This window comes from Bufo gargarizans, chromosome 6 (assembly GCF_014858855.1).
Source record: "Bufo gargarizans isolate SCDJY-AF-19 chromosome 6, ASM1485885v1, whole genome shotgun sequence".
NCBI classification, from domain to species: Eukaryota; Metazoa; Chordata; class Amphibia; order Anura; family Bufonidae; genus Bufo; species Bufo gargarizans.
This window is the reverse complement of record NC_058085.1, coordinates 196,663,877-196,684,291: the sequence shown is the minus strand read 5'-3', so window position 1 is coordinate 196,684,291 and position 20,415 is coordinate 196,663,877. Positions and strand designations below refer to the sequence as shown.

At 47.6% G+C, this 20,415-nt stretch overlaps 1 protein-coding gene across 1 annotated transcript; it reads right to left on the bottom strand.

The window, feature by feature from the left end:
- Positions 1-1,060: 1,060 nt before the first annotated feature.
- TMEM254 (transmembrane protein 254) lies at positions 1,061-15,966 on the bottom strand. Its single transcript, XM_044298191.1, has 4 exons — positions 15,808-15,966; positions 14,077-14,180; positions 8,529-8,588; positions 1,061-1,754 (listed from the first exon to the last, which is right to left on the bottom strand). The coding sequence occupies exons 1-4, from the start codon at positions 15,892-15,894 to the stop codon at positions 1,637-1,639; spliced, it is 369 nt and encodes a 122-aa protein (XP_044154126.1). The 5' UTR covers positions 15,895-15,966; the 3' UTR covers positions 1,061-1,636.
- Between the last annotated feature and the right edge of the window lie 4,449 nt (positions 15,967-20,415).

The following is a 20,415-nucleotide window of genomic DNA, read 5'->3' as shown; positions in this document are numbered from 1 at the left end:
TAAAATCTCAGAAAGCCCTCCAATGATAACTCTTCTTATAGTCACCCCTTTCTCCAGCAGTTCTCTGCGGGACTGGTTGGGTACTCTTGCTGATGCTTACTAAGGCCTCTTTCACACTACCGTTTTTTTTTTCCGTTTTGCGGTCCGTTTTTTGCGTTCCGTATACGGAACCATTCATTTCAATGGTTCCGCAAAAAAACGGAATGTGTTCCGTATGCATTCCGTTTCCGTTCCGTTGAAAAGATAGAACATGTCCTATATTTGGCTGCAAATCACGGTCCGTGGCTCCATTCAAGTCAATGGGTCCGCAAAAAAAAACAGAACACATACGGAAATGCATCCGTATGTCTTCCGTATCCGTTCCGTTTTTTGCGGAACCATCTATTGAAAATGTTATGCCCAGCCCAATTTTTTATATGAAATTACTGTATACTGTATTTGCCATACGGAAAAACGGAACGGAACAACGGAACGGAAACGGAACCACAACGGAAGCAAAAAAACGGAACAACGGATCCGTGAAAAACGGAACGCAAAACACTGAATTCAACATACTGTAGTGTGAAAGAGGCCTAACATTGAGGGCAGTGATTGGCAGGAGCAGTCACATGCCGTACACCTGCAGGTGTACGGAATGTCACAGCTGCAGCCAAATGCTGTATGCTGGCATACCTGTTTAATAGGTTCTCAACGCCTTGTCCTGTGGTTGTTGTGACGGGAGAGGTGTCCACGCATGGGTGGTTCTCTTCATTAACTTCTGTGGGATCTCCAAAAATAGCCATGAATGTCAAGATAGGGATAACTGAAGTACATGCAGCCTGATAACCGAGCACAAGTTACACTGAGGTGCAGTCTAGTAAACAGACTATAAGGCATGATGTGCATCTTTCCTTAGGAGCCAGGTAAGAAAAATAAGCAAAAAACTAATTATGAACCAAGCTTTCTTTCACTGGGCACATCTACCAATTTTCTGTCTCTTTTCTGTATTGTCCGATACAGAAGAACAAGTACACTGGTGGAACGTCACTACCCACAATATTAAAACAAAACAGACAAGAACTTTAGACAGGAATCGTAGTTTATTGTCTAGAATCCAGAATCAGCTCACACACAGGATATTCTATTGAATGATTTTCATAAAGGTAACCATTTGTGGTTCATTCCACAAAACTGGGGCTCATGCACACGTGTGTCTGCCGGATCTCCTGGGCTGACCACGGCTCCTGTGAACTTATCTTACTGTATCATAGTGTTTCATGATGAAGTCAGTTCATATCTGATCGTGGCTCTCTTGTACTAAACTGATGCAGTCAGTTCAGGGGAGCCACGGTCGGCCCAGGAAATCCAGCAGACACAGGCATCGTGTTTCCTGGGCCAATCATGGTCATGTGCATGAGCCCTTCAATTAGTAGGTTTCCTCATCCTAGCATCAGAATGCTCTCTCTTTGTTTCCTAACTTTGATTGATTAATAACATTGGATTATTATTATTGAGGCATCATGTTGATTGACTTGAAAAAAAGACAACATCTAGTAGGATTTTACATAATAGGTCCCTGGTACTGATAAAGGGTCAACTATGTAATAACCCAGGAAGCACATTGGTCTCGATTCAATGTCCAGGCTTTCCTCCTGACTCATCTTCGTTTCTTTCCTGGGTTGTATCTGAGGAGGAGACGGAGAGAGGCTATTCCAAAAAGGAAGGTTTGTACAAGCCACTGCAGTCTGGCTCCAGAGTCAGTGATCCCTTTATTGCTGGAAAAAAGCATATAAAGTCACCAAATGTAACAAGAAACATTAAAGAGATCTAAAAATTATATTATATATATAAAAAAATATATTCTTTTTTAATTATTTATCAGAAAACCCTTTTAAAATATTGAAAGCAAACACATTATATATATATATATATATATATATATATATATATATTTGGACACACCTTCTCATTCAAAGAGTTTTCTTTATTTTCATGACTATGAAAATTGTAGATTCACACTGAAGGCATCAAAACTATGAACTAACACATGTGGAATTATATACATAACAAAAAAGTGTGAAACAACTGAAAATATGTCATATTCTAGGTTCTTCAAAGTAGCCACCTTTTGCTTTGATTACTGCTTTGCACACTCTTGGCATTCTCTTGATTTGAATAAGTAGCTGGGGTTAAAGGGAGTGTGTCAGTAGATTTGTACCTGTGAAACTAGCTGACCTGTTGCATGTGCCCTTGGCAGCCTAAGCCATTTGTGTTGGTCCTGGCCCTGTCAATCAAAGTGGAGAGAGCATGGCAGTTGCAGAAAGAACAGAACCTCTAGGTGTAACAGCAACTCCCCCTTTGTTTCTAGAGGCTCATTTGCATACATTAAAACATTATTGTTCTTAGCAATGCGGGCACATATGAACATGGGACCAACAAAGATGCCTTCAGCTGCCAAGAGCACATGCAACAGGTCAGCCAGTTTCATGGGTACAAATCTGCTGACAGATGCCCTTTGAATAACTCACTTCTAGCATACAGAGCGAGACACCCTACATCGAATTCAGTTTAGGTCAGCCTGACCCAAAGTTGTTCTGGCAGGGTCATCTCTGGGTCAAAACATCTAGGGCTTGGGCCCCGGATATTTTGTCCAGGGCCCCAAATGCACCAACGACTATACAACTGCATCACCGTCCTCATGATGGCCATATAACTTATGGACTAATTTATACATGATGATCATTAACACAAATATCCAAAGGGTGCCACGGCTAGCGCATATAGTTACTGAGCATTATAGTACTGCTCCTGTATCAGAGGCATACAGAGGATTTTCCTGTTGGATTCCGAATGACAGATGCCATATTACAGAAGACTCGGAATACTTTTATGTGTGAGAACTTATTTGATTTAATAATATCTCTTACTGGAACATACTGCCATCTAGTGTACACTTTAGTTTACTACACTACTGTAGCCAAGTGTTCCCAATAACTGGCTCATGTAAAGGTGCCAGTGATAAAGCGATGAATGAGCAAGCACTTGTTCATTGGGAGATTGTGTCCTTCGGCTGACACTAAAAAGCATTGTTTCTGGGCAGCAAAATGTTCTGTATACACAGGGGTCGGCTGCCCAGAAAAAATGATCCACTATGGGGACAAGCAATCATGGTAGAGATCGCTTGTCCCCATACAGTGGACCTGATTGCTGCATGTTAAAGGGGTTGTCTCATCATAGACAATGGGGACATATCGCTAGGATATGCCCCCGTTGTCTTATAGGTGTGGGTCCCATTGCTGGGAACCCCGCAAGGTGGTGGCTGGAGGACACCACAAGCCGGCTACCCATAGAAGTGAATGGGAGCGTACTGTGCATGCGCTGCCCCTGCTCCCATTCATGTCTATGGGGCCGATGGAAATAGCCGAGCCGCTATTTTTTGCCGGCCACATAGAAAATGAATGGAGCGCCGGGAGTGTGGCTTTGTGGGTTCTGACTCCCACTGGGCTCTGTGATGGGAGGCCAGGTGTCTTCTTAAGGCGGTCGTTCCTAGGCGTGTGTTGGGCTTACCGCGACTTATGCGTTGACAGCACAGGCAACACTATTGTCAGCAGCTGACACGTTAAAAAGAGCCCACCCTGCGGAGCCATGTGCAGTCATCCTGGGAGCACAAGATGTGACTGTGCATGGTGGATGGCTCGCTCCAGATACATTTGCAGTCTGCTTTTTGAATCGTGTGCACTGCGAGTTCTGCCTGCTTCTCCTCCCTATCTGCTGCTTTCTCTCCCTCTCTTCTGGGCACCCACGTAACGTCCATCGACACGTCATCATCATCACCTTCACTGACATTAGAGATCTTGGAGTAGGCAGCAAACGCGGGGACCACCCTCCTTGGGCTGATCTGGGTACTGTCATCAGACCGCTGGGTGGCAGCCGTTGCTACCTTCTCTTCCTCATCCAATGCCAAGAATGGCTGCACATCGGTAAGGTCCGAGAATGGATGGGAAAAATAATTCCTGACTTGAGTGGAAAGGCTATGGTGGAGGTGGTGTCTTTGGGGGTGCACACAGCAGAGTGAGGAGGGTGCAGAAGCGGAAGGCCGAGTGAGCCACTCAACCAACTCTGGTGTGTCCTTTGACGTAATCGCACGCACCTTCTATAACTTCCCACTTAGGCTCCGGCCTGGTGCACCTGCCCGACCCCTACCACCTCTGTGGAATGGCCTGCCTCTTTCTCTGCCTGTCATTTTCAAAATGACCCTGTGCCACAGTCCCTAGAGAAGAGCAGTATTTGTTGCAAGCAGGTATATCGCAGGCCTCAATCAGTATTTGGTGGAATCCAGTATATCGCACCCCTCAATCAGTATTTTGTAGAAGCAGGTATAGTGTACCCCTCAATCATTTTTCTTGGGGCAACAGGTATATCACACCAGTTGCAAATAGTTGTTCCAATAACGCCTGTCCCTCCATATACCTGCGATATCGCAGCTGAACCGCACACAGCTTCTGCACAATACAAATGCAGTATAATATTTCTATGTTAGAAAGTATATCACACCCCACAGTATATCACACCTATAGCTAGCGTTTAGTGTCCCTAACAGCCTGTCCCTGCTCCACAAAGCAACCTCTCCCTACACTGGCAAAACACAGAATGTAAAATTGCTGCCAGATGGGGTATGTTATAGGTGTCCACGTGCTCAAACATCTCAATTGGCTGTCCCACCTGATGGATGTGTCATGGGTCAAAGTTCAGCACAATGCAAAATAATATGGCCCATGCGAACTTGGCCATAGGTTAACGAGCAAAGTTCGCCACAAACAAGCGCCGGGCGAAACGCAATGCCATCTCTAATGGGAATAACCTGAGTATGCACCGGCCAGGGGTAGGTGGAGTTACGGAAATGGTCGAGCAGCCTGTGCTCTGCTCCTTCCATAACTCCCATGGCAATGAACGGGAGCCATACAAACAGCGTAGCATCTTATGCAGTTTCTGTAGTTCCAGAGTTAGAGACTGCATAGCTCCTATACACTGCTATGGCTGTTACAGAAACAGAAGCACAGCCAACTTAAATGTTCCTGAAAATCTGCCCACCCTAGCCGATGCTTACTCAGGTTATTCTCATCTTGACCATGAAAGGGGTATTTCCCCATACACATTACACTATTGGTAGCTGAACCCTCCATCGTTGCTGGGGCTGGCTGACAATCTATTGTGTTTAGGGAGCTCCTAATCCTTCCATAACAGCTGTTGTTGAGGGAGAGAAGGATCAGGTCCACTGAATATTAAAGTAGTTGTCCTTTTTTTCCCCTTTTTCTCCCCATATTGATGACCTGTCCTCAAGATAGCTCATCAATATCCAATCGTGCGGGGTCCAACACCCCGCTGATCAGCTGTTTGAATAGAAAGCAGCGCTCATACAAGAGCTCCTTTCTTTTTACTGTTTACCTGCTGGGCTGTCGACACTGCAGCAGTGAGCAGATGCAATTACATTTTAGCCGTCCGATTCACTTCTATGGAACGACACCTTCCTATTTAAATGGAACCTGTCAACAACTTTATGCAGATCTCACTGAGGGCAGCATAAAATAGTGACCGCAATGCTGATTTCACCGGTGTGTCACTGATGAGCGAAAAGTAAGTGTTTGCTGAGAGCCAGCATCATAATCATTGCAGCCCAGGCCTGGAAAAGAGTCAAATCTACTTGAGAAGAGTCCTGGTTATTCATAATCTCCTGCGCTCTCACCTACCTACTGATGATTGGCAGTTCTCTCCTAGAGAGAAAGAGAGAAAACTCGGTAGAAGACTGTCAGTCATCAGCAGGAGAGCCGGAATTTATAAATAACCAGGACTCTTCTCAGGTGGCCGTGACTCTTTTCCAGTCCCAGTCTGCAATGATTGTGATGTTGGTTCTCTGCAGCCACTTACTTTTTACTTATAAATGACAGACCGCTGAAATCAACTCACCTGTCTCTTCTTTATGCTGCCGTTAGTATGGGCAGCATGAAGTTGATAACCGGTTCCCTTTAAGTGAATACTAGAGACATCCCATAAAAGTGAATGAAACGGCTGAGCTGTAATTACACCTGCTCACCGGTCTCGTTGTGACAGCATGCAGGTAAAAGCCTCATGCACACGACCGTTGTGCCGTTTTTTTTTCGCGGACCCATTGACTTTCAATGGGTTCGTGGAAAAAAAAAAAAAAAAAAAAAAAAATGAAAATGCACTGTTTTGCAGCCGAGACCGTGATCCGTGTTTCCTGTCCGTCAAAAAAATATGACCTGTCCTATTTTTTTTGACGGACAACGGTTCACGGACCCATTCAAGTCAATGGGTCCGTGAAAGAACACGGATGCACACAAGATTGGCATCCGTGATCCGTAGGTTACTTTCATATAGACGGATCCGAAGATCCGTCTGCATAAAAGCTTTTTCAGAGGTGAGTTTTCACTTCGTGAAAACTCAGATCCAACAGTATATTCTAACACAGAGGCGTTCCCATGGTGATGGGGACGCTTTAGATTAGAATATACTGAAAAACTGTGTACATGACTGCCCCCTGCTGCCTGGCAGGTGCTGCCAGGCAGCAGACCCCCTCTCCCTGTTTTTAACTCATTGGTGGCCAGTGCAGCCGCCCCCCCTCCCTCCCCTGTAGTTAACTCATTGGTGTTCAGTGGGCCCTCTCCCCTCCCTCCCCTTCCTAGTTAAAATCGCCCCCCCTTTCATTGGTGGCAGTGGAGAGTACCGATCGGAGTCCCAGTGTAATCGCTGGGGCTCCCATCGGTAACCATGGCAACCGGGATGCTACTGCAGTCCCGGTTGCCATGGTTACTTAGCCATTTGTAATAGCTTCATACTTACCTGCGAGCAGCGATGTCTGTGACCGGCCGGGAGCTCCTCTTACTGGTAAGTGACAGGTCTGTGCTATAGGCAATGCGCCGCACAGACCTTTCACTTACCAGTAGGAGGAGCTCCCGGCCGGTCACAGACATCGCAGCTCGCAGGTAAGTATGAAGCTTCTACAAATTGCTAAGCAACCATGGCAACCGGGACTGCAGTAGCGTCCCGGTTGCCATGGTTACCGATCGGAGCCCCAGCGATTACACTGGGACTCCGATCGGTACTCTCCACTGCCACCAATGAAAGGGGGGGGGGGGGGGGGGGGGGCGATTTTAATTAGGAGGGGGAGGGAGGGGAGAGGGCCCACTGGCCACCAATGAGTCATCTACAGCGGAGGGAGGGGGGGCCCACTGGACACCAATGAGTTAACTACAGGGGGGGGGGGGGGGGCAGCTGCACTGGCCACCAATGAGTTAAAAACAGGGGGGGTCTGCCGCCTGCTGCCTGGCAGCACCTGCCAGGCAGCAGGGGGCAGTCATGTACACAGTTTTTCAGTATATTCTAACCTGAAGCGTCCCCATCACCATGGGAACGCCTCTGTGTTAGAATATACTGTCGGATCTGAGTTTCACGATGTAGCTCATATCCGACAGTATATTCTAACAGAGGCGTTCCCATGGTTATGGGGACGCTTCAAGTTAAAATATACCATCGGATTGGAGAAAAATCCAATCCGATGGTATAAGAGAACTCCAGACTTTACATTGAAAGTCAATGGGGACGGATCCGTTTGAAATGGCACCATATTGTGTCAACGTCAAACGGATCCGTCCCCATTGACTTGCATTGTAATTCAGGACGGATCCGTTTGGCTCCGCACGGCCAGGAGGACACCAAAATGACTTTTTTTCATGTCCGTGGATCCTCCAAAAATCAAGGAAGACACACGGACGAAAAAACGGTCACGGATCACGGACCTACGGACCCCGTTTTTGCAGACCGTGAAAAAACTGTTGTGTGCATGAGGCCAAACAGTGAAAAGAAGGCAGCACTCATACAAGCACTGCTTTCTCTTCAAACAGATGATTGGCAGGGTGTCAGACCCTCTCCGATCTGATATTAATAGCCTTTCCTTAAGATAGGTCATCAATATATATATATATATATAAAAAAAAAAAAAAAAAAAGTGGACAACGCCTTAAACACCTGATTTTTTTTTCTCCTGGTAAATTACAGTTGTCCAACAGCGGTTTTCTCCGCTCACCCCACTGAAAAGACATAGCTGCTTGGCCGAACCGAGTGTGTACTTACAGAAAAAGTTTTTATTTTTTTTTAAACCATTTTCCTGTCTTCACGCTGTTTACCCAGCTGGCTATGGACATGGTCACTTGCACTCCTCCAGCCAATTACTGGCTTCAGCAGTGATGTGGCCACAAGCAGCATGTCACTGCTGAAGCAAGTCATTGGCTGGTAGAGTGCATGTGACCATGTCCACAGCCAGCTGGATGAAACAGAGCAAGGGCCAGAAGATGGAAACAGCGGGCACAGCCAATACGTAGGAATCTTCTGTTTCAGGGCCCTGCTGCGGGCACTTGATTAAACAATATTTTTCTACTGTAAACCTCCTTTAAAAGGTATCTTGCAATGTTGTTCATATTCTTCTAATAATTGTAGCAATATGCATTCATATATCTATACCATTACATACTGACCTGCAGACTCGTAAACTGTATAAAGCCTCGCAAATGTGCACGGCCCACGCTAACCAAAACCTGAAACAAGAAGTACAGAGGAATATTAATCATATAGGGTCATGTACTGCCGACAATATACAAGGAAACTGCATGAACAGCAATTACCTAACGTACTATAGCTGTGACGCAAAATATAGCTGGACACCGAGAAACGGAAAATTGCTTGCAGTTGCTGAAGTATTTTAATCGGAGCCATGTTTTGCAGTAGCCCTTGTGCCCTAGTGTGGTTAGATGGCAATTAAGACATATTTGTACGTCCATACACAGAAAAGGGTTAACTACCTTGAATTCTTCCATCTACATTACTCCGACTCCAGGTCAAGTGTGGAATGTGCACTGTGCGCTGCACGTTTATCATTCAGCCATCTTACACTTCTGTCCATAGAGGCCAAAGAGCAAATCTATTTACAGATGTTGGAGAGAGTGCGCAGGACTTTCCATCAGAAACTGAACTCCAGCCAGGGACAAAGGAGCCCGACACTATAATGGAGTCCACCGAGGGTTTTATGCTTCACTTCTTATCTGTGATGGAGACTCAAAGTTGTCGTCTCATTTCAGTAAATGGCATTTATCATGTGGAGCGATCCAATCACAGGAGAGCGTCACAGCCAGAGAGAAGGCGAGCTGTTGTTTCTCCTAGGCTGTGACGCTCTCCACTGTGATTGGATCGCGGCACAGAGAGAAGGCGAGCTGTTTCTCCCAGGCTGTGACGCTCTCCGCTGTCATTGGATCGCGGCACAGCACAGAGAGAAGGCGAGCTGTTTCTCCCAGGCTGTGACGCTCTCCGCTGTAACTGGATCGCGGCACGGCACAGAGAGAAGGCGAGCTGTTGTTTCTCCCTGGCTGTGACGCTCTCCGCTGTCATTGGATCGCGGCACAGCACAGAGAGAAGGCGAGCTGTTTCTCCCAGGCTGTGACGCTCTCCGCTGTAACTGGATCGCGGCACGGCACAGAGAGAAGGCGAGCTGTTGTTTCTCCCTGGCTGTGACGCTCTCCGCTGTGACTGGATCACGGCACAGAGAGAAGGCGACCTGTTGTTTCTCCCTGGCTGTGACGCTCTCTGCTGTGACTGGATCACGGCACAGGGAGAAGGCGAGCTGTTTCTCCCTGGCTGTGACGCTCTCCGCTGTGATTGGATCACGGCACAGGGAGAAGGCGAGCTGTTTCTTCCTGGCTGTGACGCTCTCCGCTGTGACTGGATCACGGCACAGGGAGAAGGCGAGCTGTTGTTTCTCCCTGGCTGTGACGCTCTCCGCTGTGATTGGATCACGGCACAGGGAGAAGGCGAGCTGTTGTTTCTCCCAGGCTGTGACTGGATCACGGCACAGGGAGAAGGCGAGCTGTTTCTCCCTGGCTGTGACGCTCTCCGCTGTGATTGGATCGCGGCACGGCACAGAGAGAAGGCGAGCTGTTGTTTCTCCCAGGCTGTGACGCTCTCCGCTGTGATTGGATCGCGGCACGGCACAGAGAGAAGGCGAGCTGTTGTTTCTCCCTGGCTGTGACGCTCTCCGCTGTGATTGGATCGCGGCACAGAGAGAAGGCGAGCTGTTTCTCCCGGGCTGTGACTCTCTCCGCTGTGATTGGATCGCGGCACGGCACAGAGAGAAGGCGAGCTGTTTCTCCCAGGCTGTGACGCTCTCCGCTGTAACTGGATTGCGGCACGGCACAGAGAGAAGGCGAGCTGTTGTTTCTCCCTGGCTGTGACGCTCTCCGCTGTGACTGGATCACGGCACAGGGAGAAGGCGAGCTGTTTCTCCCAGGCTGTGACGCTCTCCGCTGTGACTGGATCGCGGCACGGCACAGAGAGAAGGCGAGCTGTTGTTTCTCCCTGGCTGTGACGCTCTCCTCTGTGATTGGATCACGGCACAGGGAGAAGGCGAGCTGTTTCTCCCTGGCTGTGACGCTCTCCGCTGTGACTGGATCACGGCACAGGGAGAAGGCGAGCTGTTTCTCCCTGGCTGTGACGCTCTCCGCTGTGACTGGATCGCGGCACGGCACAGAGAGAAGGCGAGCTGTTGTTTCTCCCTGGCTGTGACGCTCTCCGCTGTGATTGGATCGCGGCACGGCACAGAGAGAAGGAGACGCCCATTGAGAAACTCTGGGCGGGAGAATGTAACAGGGGCCACAGCAGGCAAACGGAGCTGCGCCCAGAGAAAATAGTAAGCGCTATTAGATCCCCGCTGTATGCCCTACATACCCTGATACTTAGTTTATAAAGTCTGGACCCATGAAAGGTCCTCTTTAAATGGAGACATATGCAGACTAATTCAGCAGCGGTGCTCACAGGAAGACGGTTCAGCCATGCTTTGCAGAACTCACTCCTGTGAGCAAAGTCTATTTTCACTATGGACGCCTCCTGGATTTTATGGTTTGCTGTGGTTTTATAAGTATGGCGTGACTGATTAATCTGCCCTATTGATCTTATATGGTGGCGTACAGGTTTAGAAAACACGCCTGTCTTCTAGAAACAGCGACTTTACATGGGTTGTGTCCTGTCAGGTGCGTAACTAGAAATGACTGGACCCCACAGTACATTTCTGAACGGGACCCCCACCACCCCACAAACCACTCCTCCCGTGCAACCCCCACTCCATCGGCTAATCAAGATTGCCCACGCTTGCCATACAACCCCCCACCAGGCGCAGCAATTGGTAAAAAACATCATGTAGACTCCTCACTGCAGGGCCGGGCCTCCAGAGCTGAGCAGGTTCATAGGTGATGGGGAGAGAGGGGTCCTGCGCTGCCTGACGAGACCGCTGTCTGCCTCCTGCAATTATCAAGCCTCTCTAGACATTAGACTGTAGTATGCCGGCCCGGGCTCCCTGCTGCGGTGGGGCCCGGAGCAACTGCTACAGTGGGGCCCGGAGCAACTGCTACAGTGACAGGCATGTTTTTTCTATCTTGTATAACAGGTATATTTGCAGAAGAACGCTGGGATTTTCAGTGTATGGGGATCTGGCAGTGCCCGGCTATGTTGGATACAGTAATTCCAGTGGTCTGCTCCTCTGCTGGACTTACCTGCTGCACAGGTGAACCTACCCTTAAACAGCAGTTCATCTGGTAATGCAGGTGCCTTAAGGTCGCTTTTATACAATCAGTATTTGATCAGTGATTGTGAGGTACAGCCTACATAGCGATAAGGTATTTCATTCGGTTCTGTATTTTAGACCCACACCTGGTTTTGGCTCCCAATCACTGATGGAAATCCCTGAACAAACACTGGCTGTGTGATAAAGCTGGCATGTGCTCCCTTCACTAGTACAGACTAAAGCCAGGACATTGATACCCATTAGGCTCCATTCAGACGTCCGTAAAATGTGTCCGCAATTGTCCGAAACGGGTGCGGACCCATTAATTCTCTATGGGGCAGGAATGGATGTGGACAGAACACAGTGTGCTGTCCGCATGCGCATTTCGGGAGCGCGGCCCCGGAAAAAAAAAAATGAACATGTCCTGTTCTTGTCCGCAATAGCGGACAAGAATAGGCAGTTCTATGTGGGTGCCAGCCAGGTGTATTGTGGATCCGCAATACACTACGGACGTGTGAATGGACCCTTACACTGCCTGAACAGGAGAGACAAGTTTTTCAGCCTCACAAACTATGTTACAATTGTTGGGCAGATGATCAGGGAGGAACTTTTCTACGAAGCTTTGTTCCTGATAATTTGCTAGTGTAAATGGTGCCAGAAATTACCCAATAAACGAGCAAAACCATTGTACATCGGGTGAAGTGATTTTGTGTAGACATCTTAGGGTCCATTCACACGTCCGCAAAATGGGTCCGCATCCCTTCCGCAATTTTGCGGAAAGGGTGCGGACCAATTCATTTTCAATGGGGGCCGCAAAAGATACGAATAGCACACAGTGTGCTGTCCACATCCGCACTTCCGTTCCACGGCCCCGCAAAAATATAGAACATGTCCTATTCTTGTCCGTAGATACGGACAAAAAAAGGCATTTCCATTATAGTGCCGGCCATATGCGGAACACACACGGCTGGTGTCTGCGTTTTGTGGATCCGCAAAACAGTGGAGGATGTGTGAATGGACCCTTAATCACCCTTTCTGGGAAGCAGATCGTGCTGTGTAACAGCGACCTGCTGCCCAGAAACTATGAATCTGTATGAGGACGAGTGTTAGCAATAGACATCACGCCTCCCTATACTGTGGAGGTGATCACTGCATGTAAATACAGCTCTTCACCACCACCACTGCTGCTGGTTTGCATTGTGATCGTAACCATGGAAACAAGCAGTGTATAGTGTGATGGAAAAAAGTAATCAAGCCAGCAAAGGAAGCAATATGGACAATGACAATACATTAGTAAGTGCCATGTATTAACTTCCTCTACATAATTAATGCTATTTGCTGAAGTGAGACAACCCCTTTAAAGGCTATGTACACCTTTGGAGTAGTTTTTTTATGATTGCATTTAACTTAAAATCATATTTTCAATTGGCCTTTATTAAAAATATTGAGCTGTTCAGTCACAAAGGGTTAACTGCTGTGTGACTGATCTCTAATCTGCTGAGAGGTCATAAACGCTTATGCCACATGCTTATCAGTAAGGTAGGATTGAGCTTGTGTTCATAAAGGTCAGATAGCAGAGATAAGGAGTCCATCTGCTCCTCAGATGACAGAAAAGACAACCCACGGGCAGCTGGTAGAGCATCTCCGCTCTATACACACAAAAAAAGGATTCCATATAGTTAATAAAGACCAATTGGAAAAATTATTTTAGCTTAAAATAAGTATAATGCAATAATAAATAAAAAAAAATTGCCCCAAAAGGTGCACCTAGCCTTTAAATAACAAAAGGGCAACTTTAGAACAATCTAGTAACGGCTCTAGTCTTGATGGCTACCAACTCTGAGAGCCACATTAGAAACCACTCTGTAGTTGACGGGCCACAAACACTACAGGAACATTTCCCGGTGGGCCGATGGCATGGTGGGCACCCAAGCCCTCCTCACTGCCGTTATGTTCCCGGCTGATGCCTTAGGTGCCCTCCTGAATTCAACTGTATGGCTGTCCACAGATCTAGGATAGCGTTGAATACTGCGGCCGAGCATGGTAGCCTATGGCTCCCTGCCCTGTTGTTCACCCTTACAGGCTACTACATGAGGCAGTGCAGAAATGGCGGAGGGACACAGGCACCACAGGCTGGGGTTGGGCAATATAGCGGTCATTAGGGGAAGTATAGGCAGCACTGAAGGTATAGATCGCTTAGTGCTGGTGCCCGAATTTCACCTTCTAAGCCCAACACTCCATACCTTAACCAGAAACAACTGGAGGAGGTGCAGGACAGAACAGTGGCAGCTACTGATGGCCACCACTGATGGACAGCTGCTGGGGCAGTATATTGGGCTGCCCTGTTGTATTGCTGACCCTGCTTGTGTTGCCCCACCTTTGATTCCGCCTACAACATGGGGCCACTTTTAGTTTTTTCCAGGGCCACATTAAATTTCCAGTCCATCCCTGAAGCCACTCCTTAAAGCAATACATACCCAATATATAATGCTCTGTAGTGATTCTTAACCATGAACTGTGCAAATGATCCTAGAGGTCCTAGCTGCTCATACGGGACTTGTGTAGGCCAGAAAACTGTCCACTGCAAATGGAAGCAATAGCATATCAATCACAGAGAGCATTTAATGGACAGTCTATAGCAGTGTGTTTCATACAATAATACCTTTATAATACGTAATGGACAGTCTATAGCTGTGTGTGGTTTCTGCCACCTCGTTTTAGCCTATAGGGCTGCGGACATTCACGGCTAGATCGCCGCTAGCATGTCCACAATATAGCTGTCCTATAGGGCTGTGTGCTTTTATTGTGTTTAAAAAAGGATTTTATAGATATGTAAATGACCCTGGTAAGGAGCCCAAGGGGCTGTACTAACCTTCTTGGTGCCCAGCCATGCACCCCTGTGAAGGAGCCCAGCACCGCCTGCGTCCTCCGAATCAGTTAGATCGCTGTTATCTCGCGATGAGCGAGCTCGCGCAAGTGCAGTTCTGGCATAGTGTTCCTTCCCTGTGCTGGCATCAGCCTCAGGGAAAGAACTGCGCATGTGCGAGCTCACGGCGATCTAACTTTGTGAGCAAGGAGGAGATTCGGAGAACGCCGCAGGCGGTGCTGGGCTTTCTCACAGGGGGGCGTGGCTGGGCTCCAGAACGGTTATTACAGCCCCTTGGGATCCTTACCAGGGTCATTTACATATCTATAAAATCATTTTTTAAACACAATAAAACCACTCAGAGATATGGGACAGGTATATTGCGGACATGCTAGCGGTGCTTTAGCCGCTCATGTTCGCATCTCTATAGGCTAAAACGAGGTGACAGAATCCCTTTAACGGGGGTTTCTGGAGACTTTTATCACCGATTACCTATCCTCTGGTTAGGTCATCAATATCCGATTAGTGGGGGTCCGACATTGAGGATCAGCTGTTGGAGAACGCAGTAGCGCCGCAGCCTTCTCTCAGCTTTTCCTAGGCCAGGGACATTACATTCATTGGTCACATGGCCTGTCCTAGGCACAGCTCAGCTCCATAGAAGTGAATGGAGCCAAGCATGATACCAACCACAGCCGCTATACAATGTAGGGCACTGTGCTTGGCGAGCTGAGAGAAGGCGGCTGTACAATGTGCTACTGCGAACGCCGGTGCCTTCTCAAACAGCTTACTGGCGGGGCCCCTGGGTGTCAGACCCCCAGTAATAAAGTCTCAGAAAACCCCTGTAATACATTTAGAAGATATAGTAGACATGTAGTATAACTGTGTCCCATATAATATATATATTGCAGTATTTTTTGTGGCAGAAAGAAACCCAGTGGGGGAGATTTATCAACACTGGTGCAAAGGAAAACTGGCTTAGTTGCCCCTAGCAACCAGATTCCAATATTCATTTTTCAGGGCGCCTTTGGAAAATTAAAGGTTCACTCTGGTTGTGGTGGAAACTAAGCCAGTTTTCAATAAAGTTTCAATAAATCTCCCCCAGTGGGAATCCAGCAGGATCCAGCTATGGTGACTGTAATACGGAGAAAGCTTGGAGGCACAGCAGGATTGCATGTGACAACCCTGTGACTTGTCATTCCTCATAGACTATACCTGAGCTGCCACTTGTGTCACATGTCACTGTACGTCTATCACTAAGAGTTTCAGTCAATTGCAGCCGAGCACAGCATAGACTGCTCCCTTCTCCTACGGCCCTGCCCGCCCCCTCAGCCAGCCCCCTTACTGTGAAGAAGCCCATGGCCAGGGAGATGACAGCCATCCACACGATGCCAGTTCTCTGGAAATACGAGGCACTGCCTGCCGACACCATGGTGCTCCCCTCCGGTAGTGACTAGGATGGTGGAGTGGATCCTGGCAGGTATGATGTCATAGGAAGAGGCGGGGTCTCGTCATCCGTGGGGCGGGGCCTCAGGATTATACTGGAGTTTCTGCAGGTGGCTGTGTGTGGACTGTGGAGGAGGAGATTGGCGGTTCTCTTTACTTGGGGACCTTGTTGTAGGGGCTGAAGGGAGGAGGAATAATAATCCTTGTAGTGTACTGAATACTGTATGTTAGAGGGAGGTGGGGGGATCTAATTACATGGGACTGTATGCTGGACGGGCTGAAGACAGTGGGAGTGATGTATTTTACATGGGACTGTATGCTGGAGGGACTGAAGACAGTGGGAGTGATATATTTTACATGGGACTGTATGCTGGAGGGGCTGAAGACAGTGGGAGTGATGTTTCTTACATAGGACTGTATGCTGGAGTGACTGAATGCAGGGGGAGTGATGTATCTTACATGGGACTGTATGCTGGAGTGATGTATCTTACATTGGACTGTATGCTGGAGGGACTGAATGCAGGGGGGGTGATGTATTTTACATGGGACTGTATGTTAGAGGGACTGAAGACAGTGGGAGTGATGTATCTTACTTGGCACTGTATGCTGGAGTGACTGAATGCAGGGGGAGTGATGCATCTTACATGGGACTGTATGCTGGAGGGACTGAATGCAGGGGGAGTGATGTATCTTACATGGGACTGTATGCTGGAGTGACTGAATGCAGGAGGAGTGATGTATCTTATATTGGACTATATTTTGGAGGGGCTGAAGGCAATGGGAGTGATTTATTTTACTTGGGACTGTATGCTGGAGAGGCTGAAGGCAGGGGAGAATTATGTATTTTACATGGGACTGTATGCTGAAGGCAGGGGAGAATTATGTATTTTACATGGGACTGTATGCTGGAGGGGCTGAAGACAGTGGGAGTGATGTTTCTTACATAGGACTGTATGCTGGAGTGACTGAATGCAGGGGGAGTGATGTATTTTACATGGGACTGTATGTTAGAGGGACTGAAGACAGTGGGAGTGATGTATCTTACATGGCACTGTATGCTGGAGTGACTGAATGCAGGGGGAGTGATGTATCTTACATTGGACTGTATGCTGGAGGGACTGAATGCAGGGGGAGTGATGTATTTTACATGGGACTGTATGTTAGAGGGACTGAAGACAGTGGGAGTGATGTTTCTTACATGGCACTGTATGCTGGAGTGACTGAATGCAGGGGGAGTGATGTATCTTACATTGGACTGTATGCTGGAGGGACTGAATGCAGGGGGAGTGATGTATGTTAGAGGGACTGAAGACAGTGGGAGTGATGCATCTTACATGGGACTGTATGCTGGAGGGACTGAATGCAGGAAGAGTGATGTATCTTACATGGGACTGTATGCTGGAGGGACTGAATGCAGGGGGAGTGATGTATTTTACATGGGACTGTATGTTAGAGGGACTGAAGACAGTGGGAGTGATGTTTCTTACATGGCACTGTATGCTGGAGTGACTGAATGCAGGGGGAGTGATGTATCTTACATTGGACTGTATGCTGGAGGGACTGAATGCAGGGGGAGTGATGTATGTTAGAGGGACTGAAGACAGTGGGAGTGATGCATCTTACATGGGACTGTATGCTGGAGGGACTGAATGCAGGAAGAGTGATGTATCTTACATGGGACTGTATGCTGGAGGGACTGAATGCAGGGGGAGTGATGTATCTTCCATAGGACTGTATGCTGGAGGGGCTGAAGGCAGGGGAGAATGATGTATTTGATATGGGAATGTATGTTGGAGGGGTCTGAAAGGAGGTTAGTGGTGAAGGTAGGGTTGGGCGATAATCCGGTATCTATGATATACCATGGTATTAATTAACGGCGATATCACTATTTCTTAATTACCGCAGTATTTTAGTGACGTTAGGCCCGCTTCTACCATGAGAAGGCCTGAAGCTCATGAGGCAGTAGAACGTTCGTGATAACGTCATCACAAACTCACCAGGTCATGGGCGGCGTAGCAATGCTGTCACGTGCCTACATCATCACGCAGCCTGTGACCTGGCGCAGGAGGTTGAGGTGACGTCATTGCCACCGCCTGCATCGCAGACAAATACAGGTGAGTTTGTCTTTTTAACTATATCTATGTATATCACTATGGGAGGAAGAACGCATTATATATGGGGCATTATACTAGAGGGGGGAGAGCATTATATATGGGGGCAGTATACTAGAGGGGGGAGAGCATTATATATGGGGGGCATTATACTAGAGGGGGGAGAGCATTATATATGGGGCATTATACTAGAGGGGGGAGAGCATTATATATGGGGCATTATACTAGAGGGGGGAGAGCATTATATATGGGGGCAGTATACTAGAGGGGGGAGAGCATTATATGTGGGGGCATTATACTAGAGGGGGGAGAGCATTATATATAGGGGCATTATACTAGAGGAGGAGAGCATTATATATAGGGGCATTATACTAGAGGAGGAGAGCATTATATTTGGGTCATTATACTACAGGGGGAGCATTATATGTGGGCACATTATACTAGAGGGGGAGAGCATTATATATGGGGGCATTATACTAGAGGAGGAGAGCATTATATATGGGGCATTATACTAGAGGAGGAGAGCATTATATATGGGGCATTATACTAGAGGGGGGGAGAGCATTATATATGGGGGCATTATACTAGGGGGGAGAGCATTATATGTGGGGGCATTATACTAGAGGGGGAGAGAGCATCATATATGGGGGCATTGTACTAGAGGGGGGAGAGCATTATACTAGAGGGGGTAGAGCATTATATGTGGGGGCATTATACTAGAGGGGGGGAGAGCATTATATATGGGGGCATTATACTAGAGAGGAAGAGGGTTATATATGGGGGGTATTATACTAGAGGAGGAGAGCATTATATATAGGGGCATTATACTAGAGGGGGGAGAGCATTATATATGCGGGCATTATACTAGAGGAGGAGAGCATTATATATAGGGGCATTATACTAGAGCGGGAGAGTATTATATATGGGGCATTATACTACAGGGGGAGTATTATATATAGGGGCATTATACTAGAGGGGGAGAGCATTATATATGGGGCATTATACTAGAGAGGGAGAGGGTTATATATAGGGGCATTATACTAGAGCTGAGAGCATTATATATGGGGGCATTATACTAGAGGGGAGAGAGCATTATATATGGGGGCATTATACTAGAGAGGGTTATATATGGGGGCATTATACTAGAGGGGGAGAGCATTATATATGGGGGCATTATACTAGAGGGGAGAGAGCATTATATATGGGGGCATTATACTAGAGCGGGAGAGCATTATATAGGGGCATTATACTAGAGCGGGAGAGCATTATATATGGGTCATTATACTACAGGGGGAGTATTATATATAGGGGCATTATACTAGAGGGCGAGAGCATTATATATGGGGGCATTATACTAGAGAGGGTTATATATGGGGGCATTATACTAGAGGAGGAGAGCATTATATATAGGGGCATTATACTAGAGCGGGAGAGCATTATATATGGGGGGCATTATACTAGAGGAGGAGAGCATTATATATGGGGCATTATACTAGAGGGGGGGAGAGCATTATATATGGGGGGCATTATACTAGAGGAGGAGAGCATTATATATAGGGTCATTATACTACAGGGGGAGCATTATATATGGGGGCCTTATATTAGAGGAGGAGAGCATTTTATAAATGGAGCATTATAATAAGGGAGGGGCAGAGCATTTTATATGAGGGCATTATTCTAAAGGGGAAGTGCATTATATATGGGGCAATATACTGCAGGGGGAGCATTATATATGGAGGCCTTATACTAGAGGAGAGCATTTTATAAATGGGGCATTATAATACAGGAGGGGAGAGCATTGTACCATAGGGGGGCGGCAATACACTACAGGTGAGAGCATTATACTGTGGGGGAACATTATATATAGAGAGGCATGATGCTACAAAGAGAAAGCATTATCTACTACTGCTGCAGGGAGATATGGGGGGGTGAGATCATTATACTAGGGCTGCAACGAGTACTCGATTAAATCGAGTAATTCGACAAAAAATATAATCCTCACTGCAAATTTTTTGCATGGAGGATTCGTTTGTGTCACGTGACCACGGAGCGGGAGTAATGCGCTTGCTATTATTCCTGCTCCGTGGGCTCCCGCTGGCCCGCAATGCACTTGGAATACTCACCTTTCCAGCAGGGGGCCTCCGGACACTCCACAGCACATCCATGGTCCTGCGCTGTACTGACCTCCTGACGTACGCATGCCGTGACCTGACGCGCTGTGTGACGGCAGGCCCAGAGCAGCGTGGAACGATGGAGTGTCGGCCCCTGCTGGAAATGTAAGTTGGTGACACCAAGGGGGTAGGGGCGCGACTATGGCGGGGTGCCCGAGTGCCCAGCATCATAGCAACCAATGACACTGTGCACTCCAGTTGTCAGGAGGAGGGGCAGGAGAGCAC

Bases quoted from the DNA above. Each gene is read 5' to 3' on its own strand.
- TMEM254 (XM_044298191.1), bottom strand. From the start codon at position 15,894: ATGGTGTCGGCAGGCAGTGCCTCGTATTTCCAGAGAACTGGCATCGTG. The intron at 14,181-15,807 runs GTAAGGGGGCTG...TTCCATTTGCAG, and splicing joins TGGCCATGGGCTTCTTCACA to TGGACAGTTTTCTGGCCTAC. The intron at 1,755-8,528 runs GTCAGTATGTAA...GCTTTTTTCCAG, and splicing joins TACAGTTTACGAGTCTGCAG to CAATAAAGGGATCACTGACT.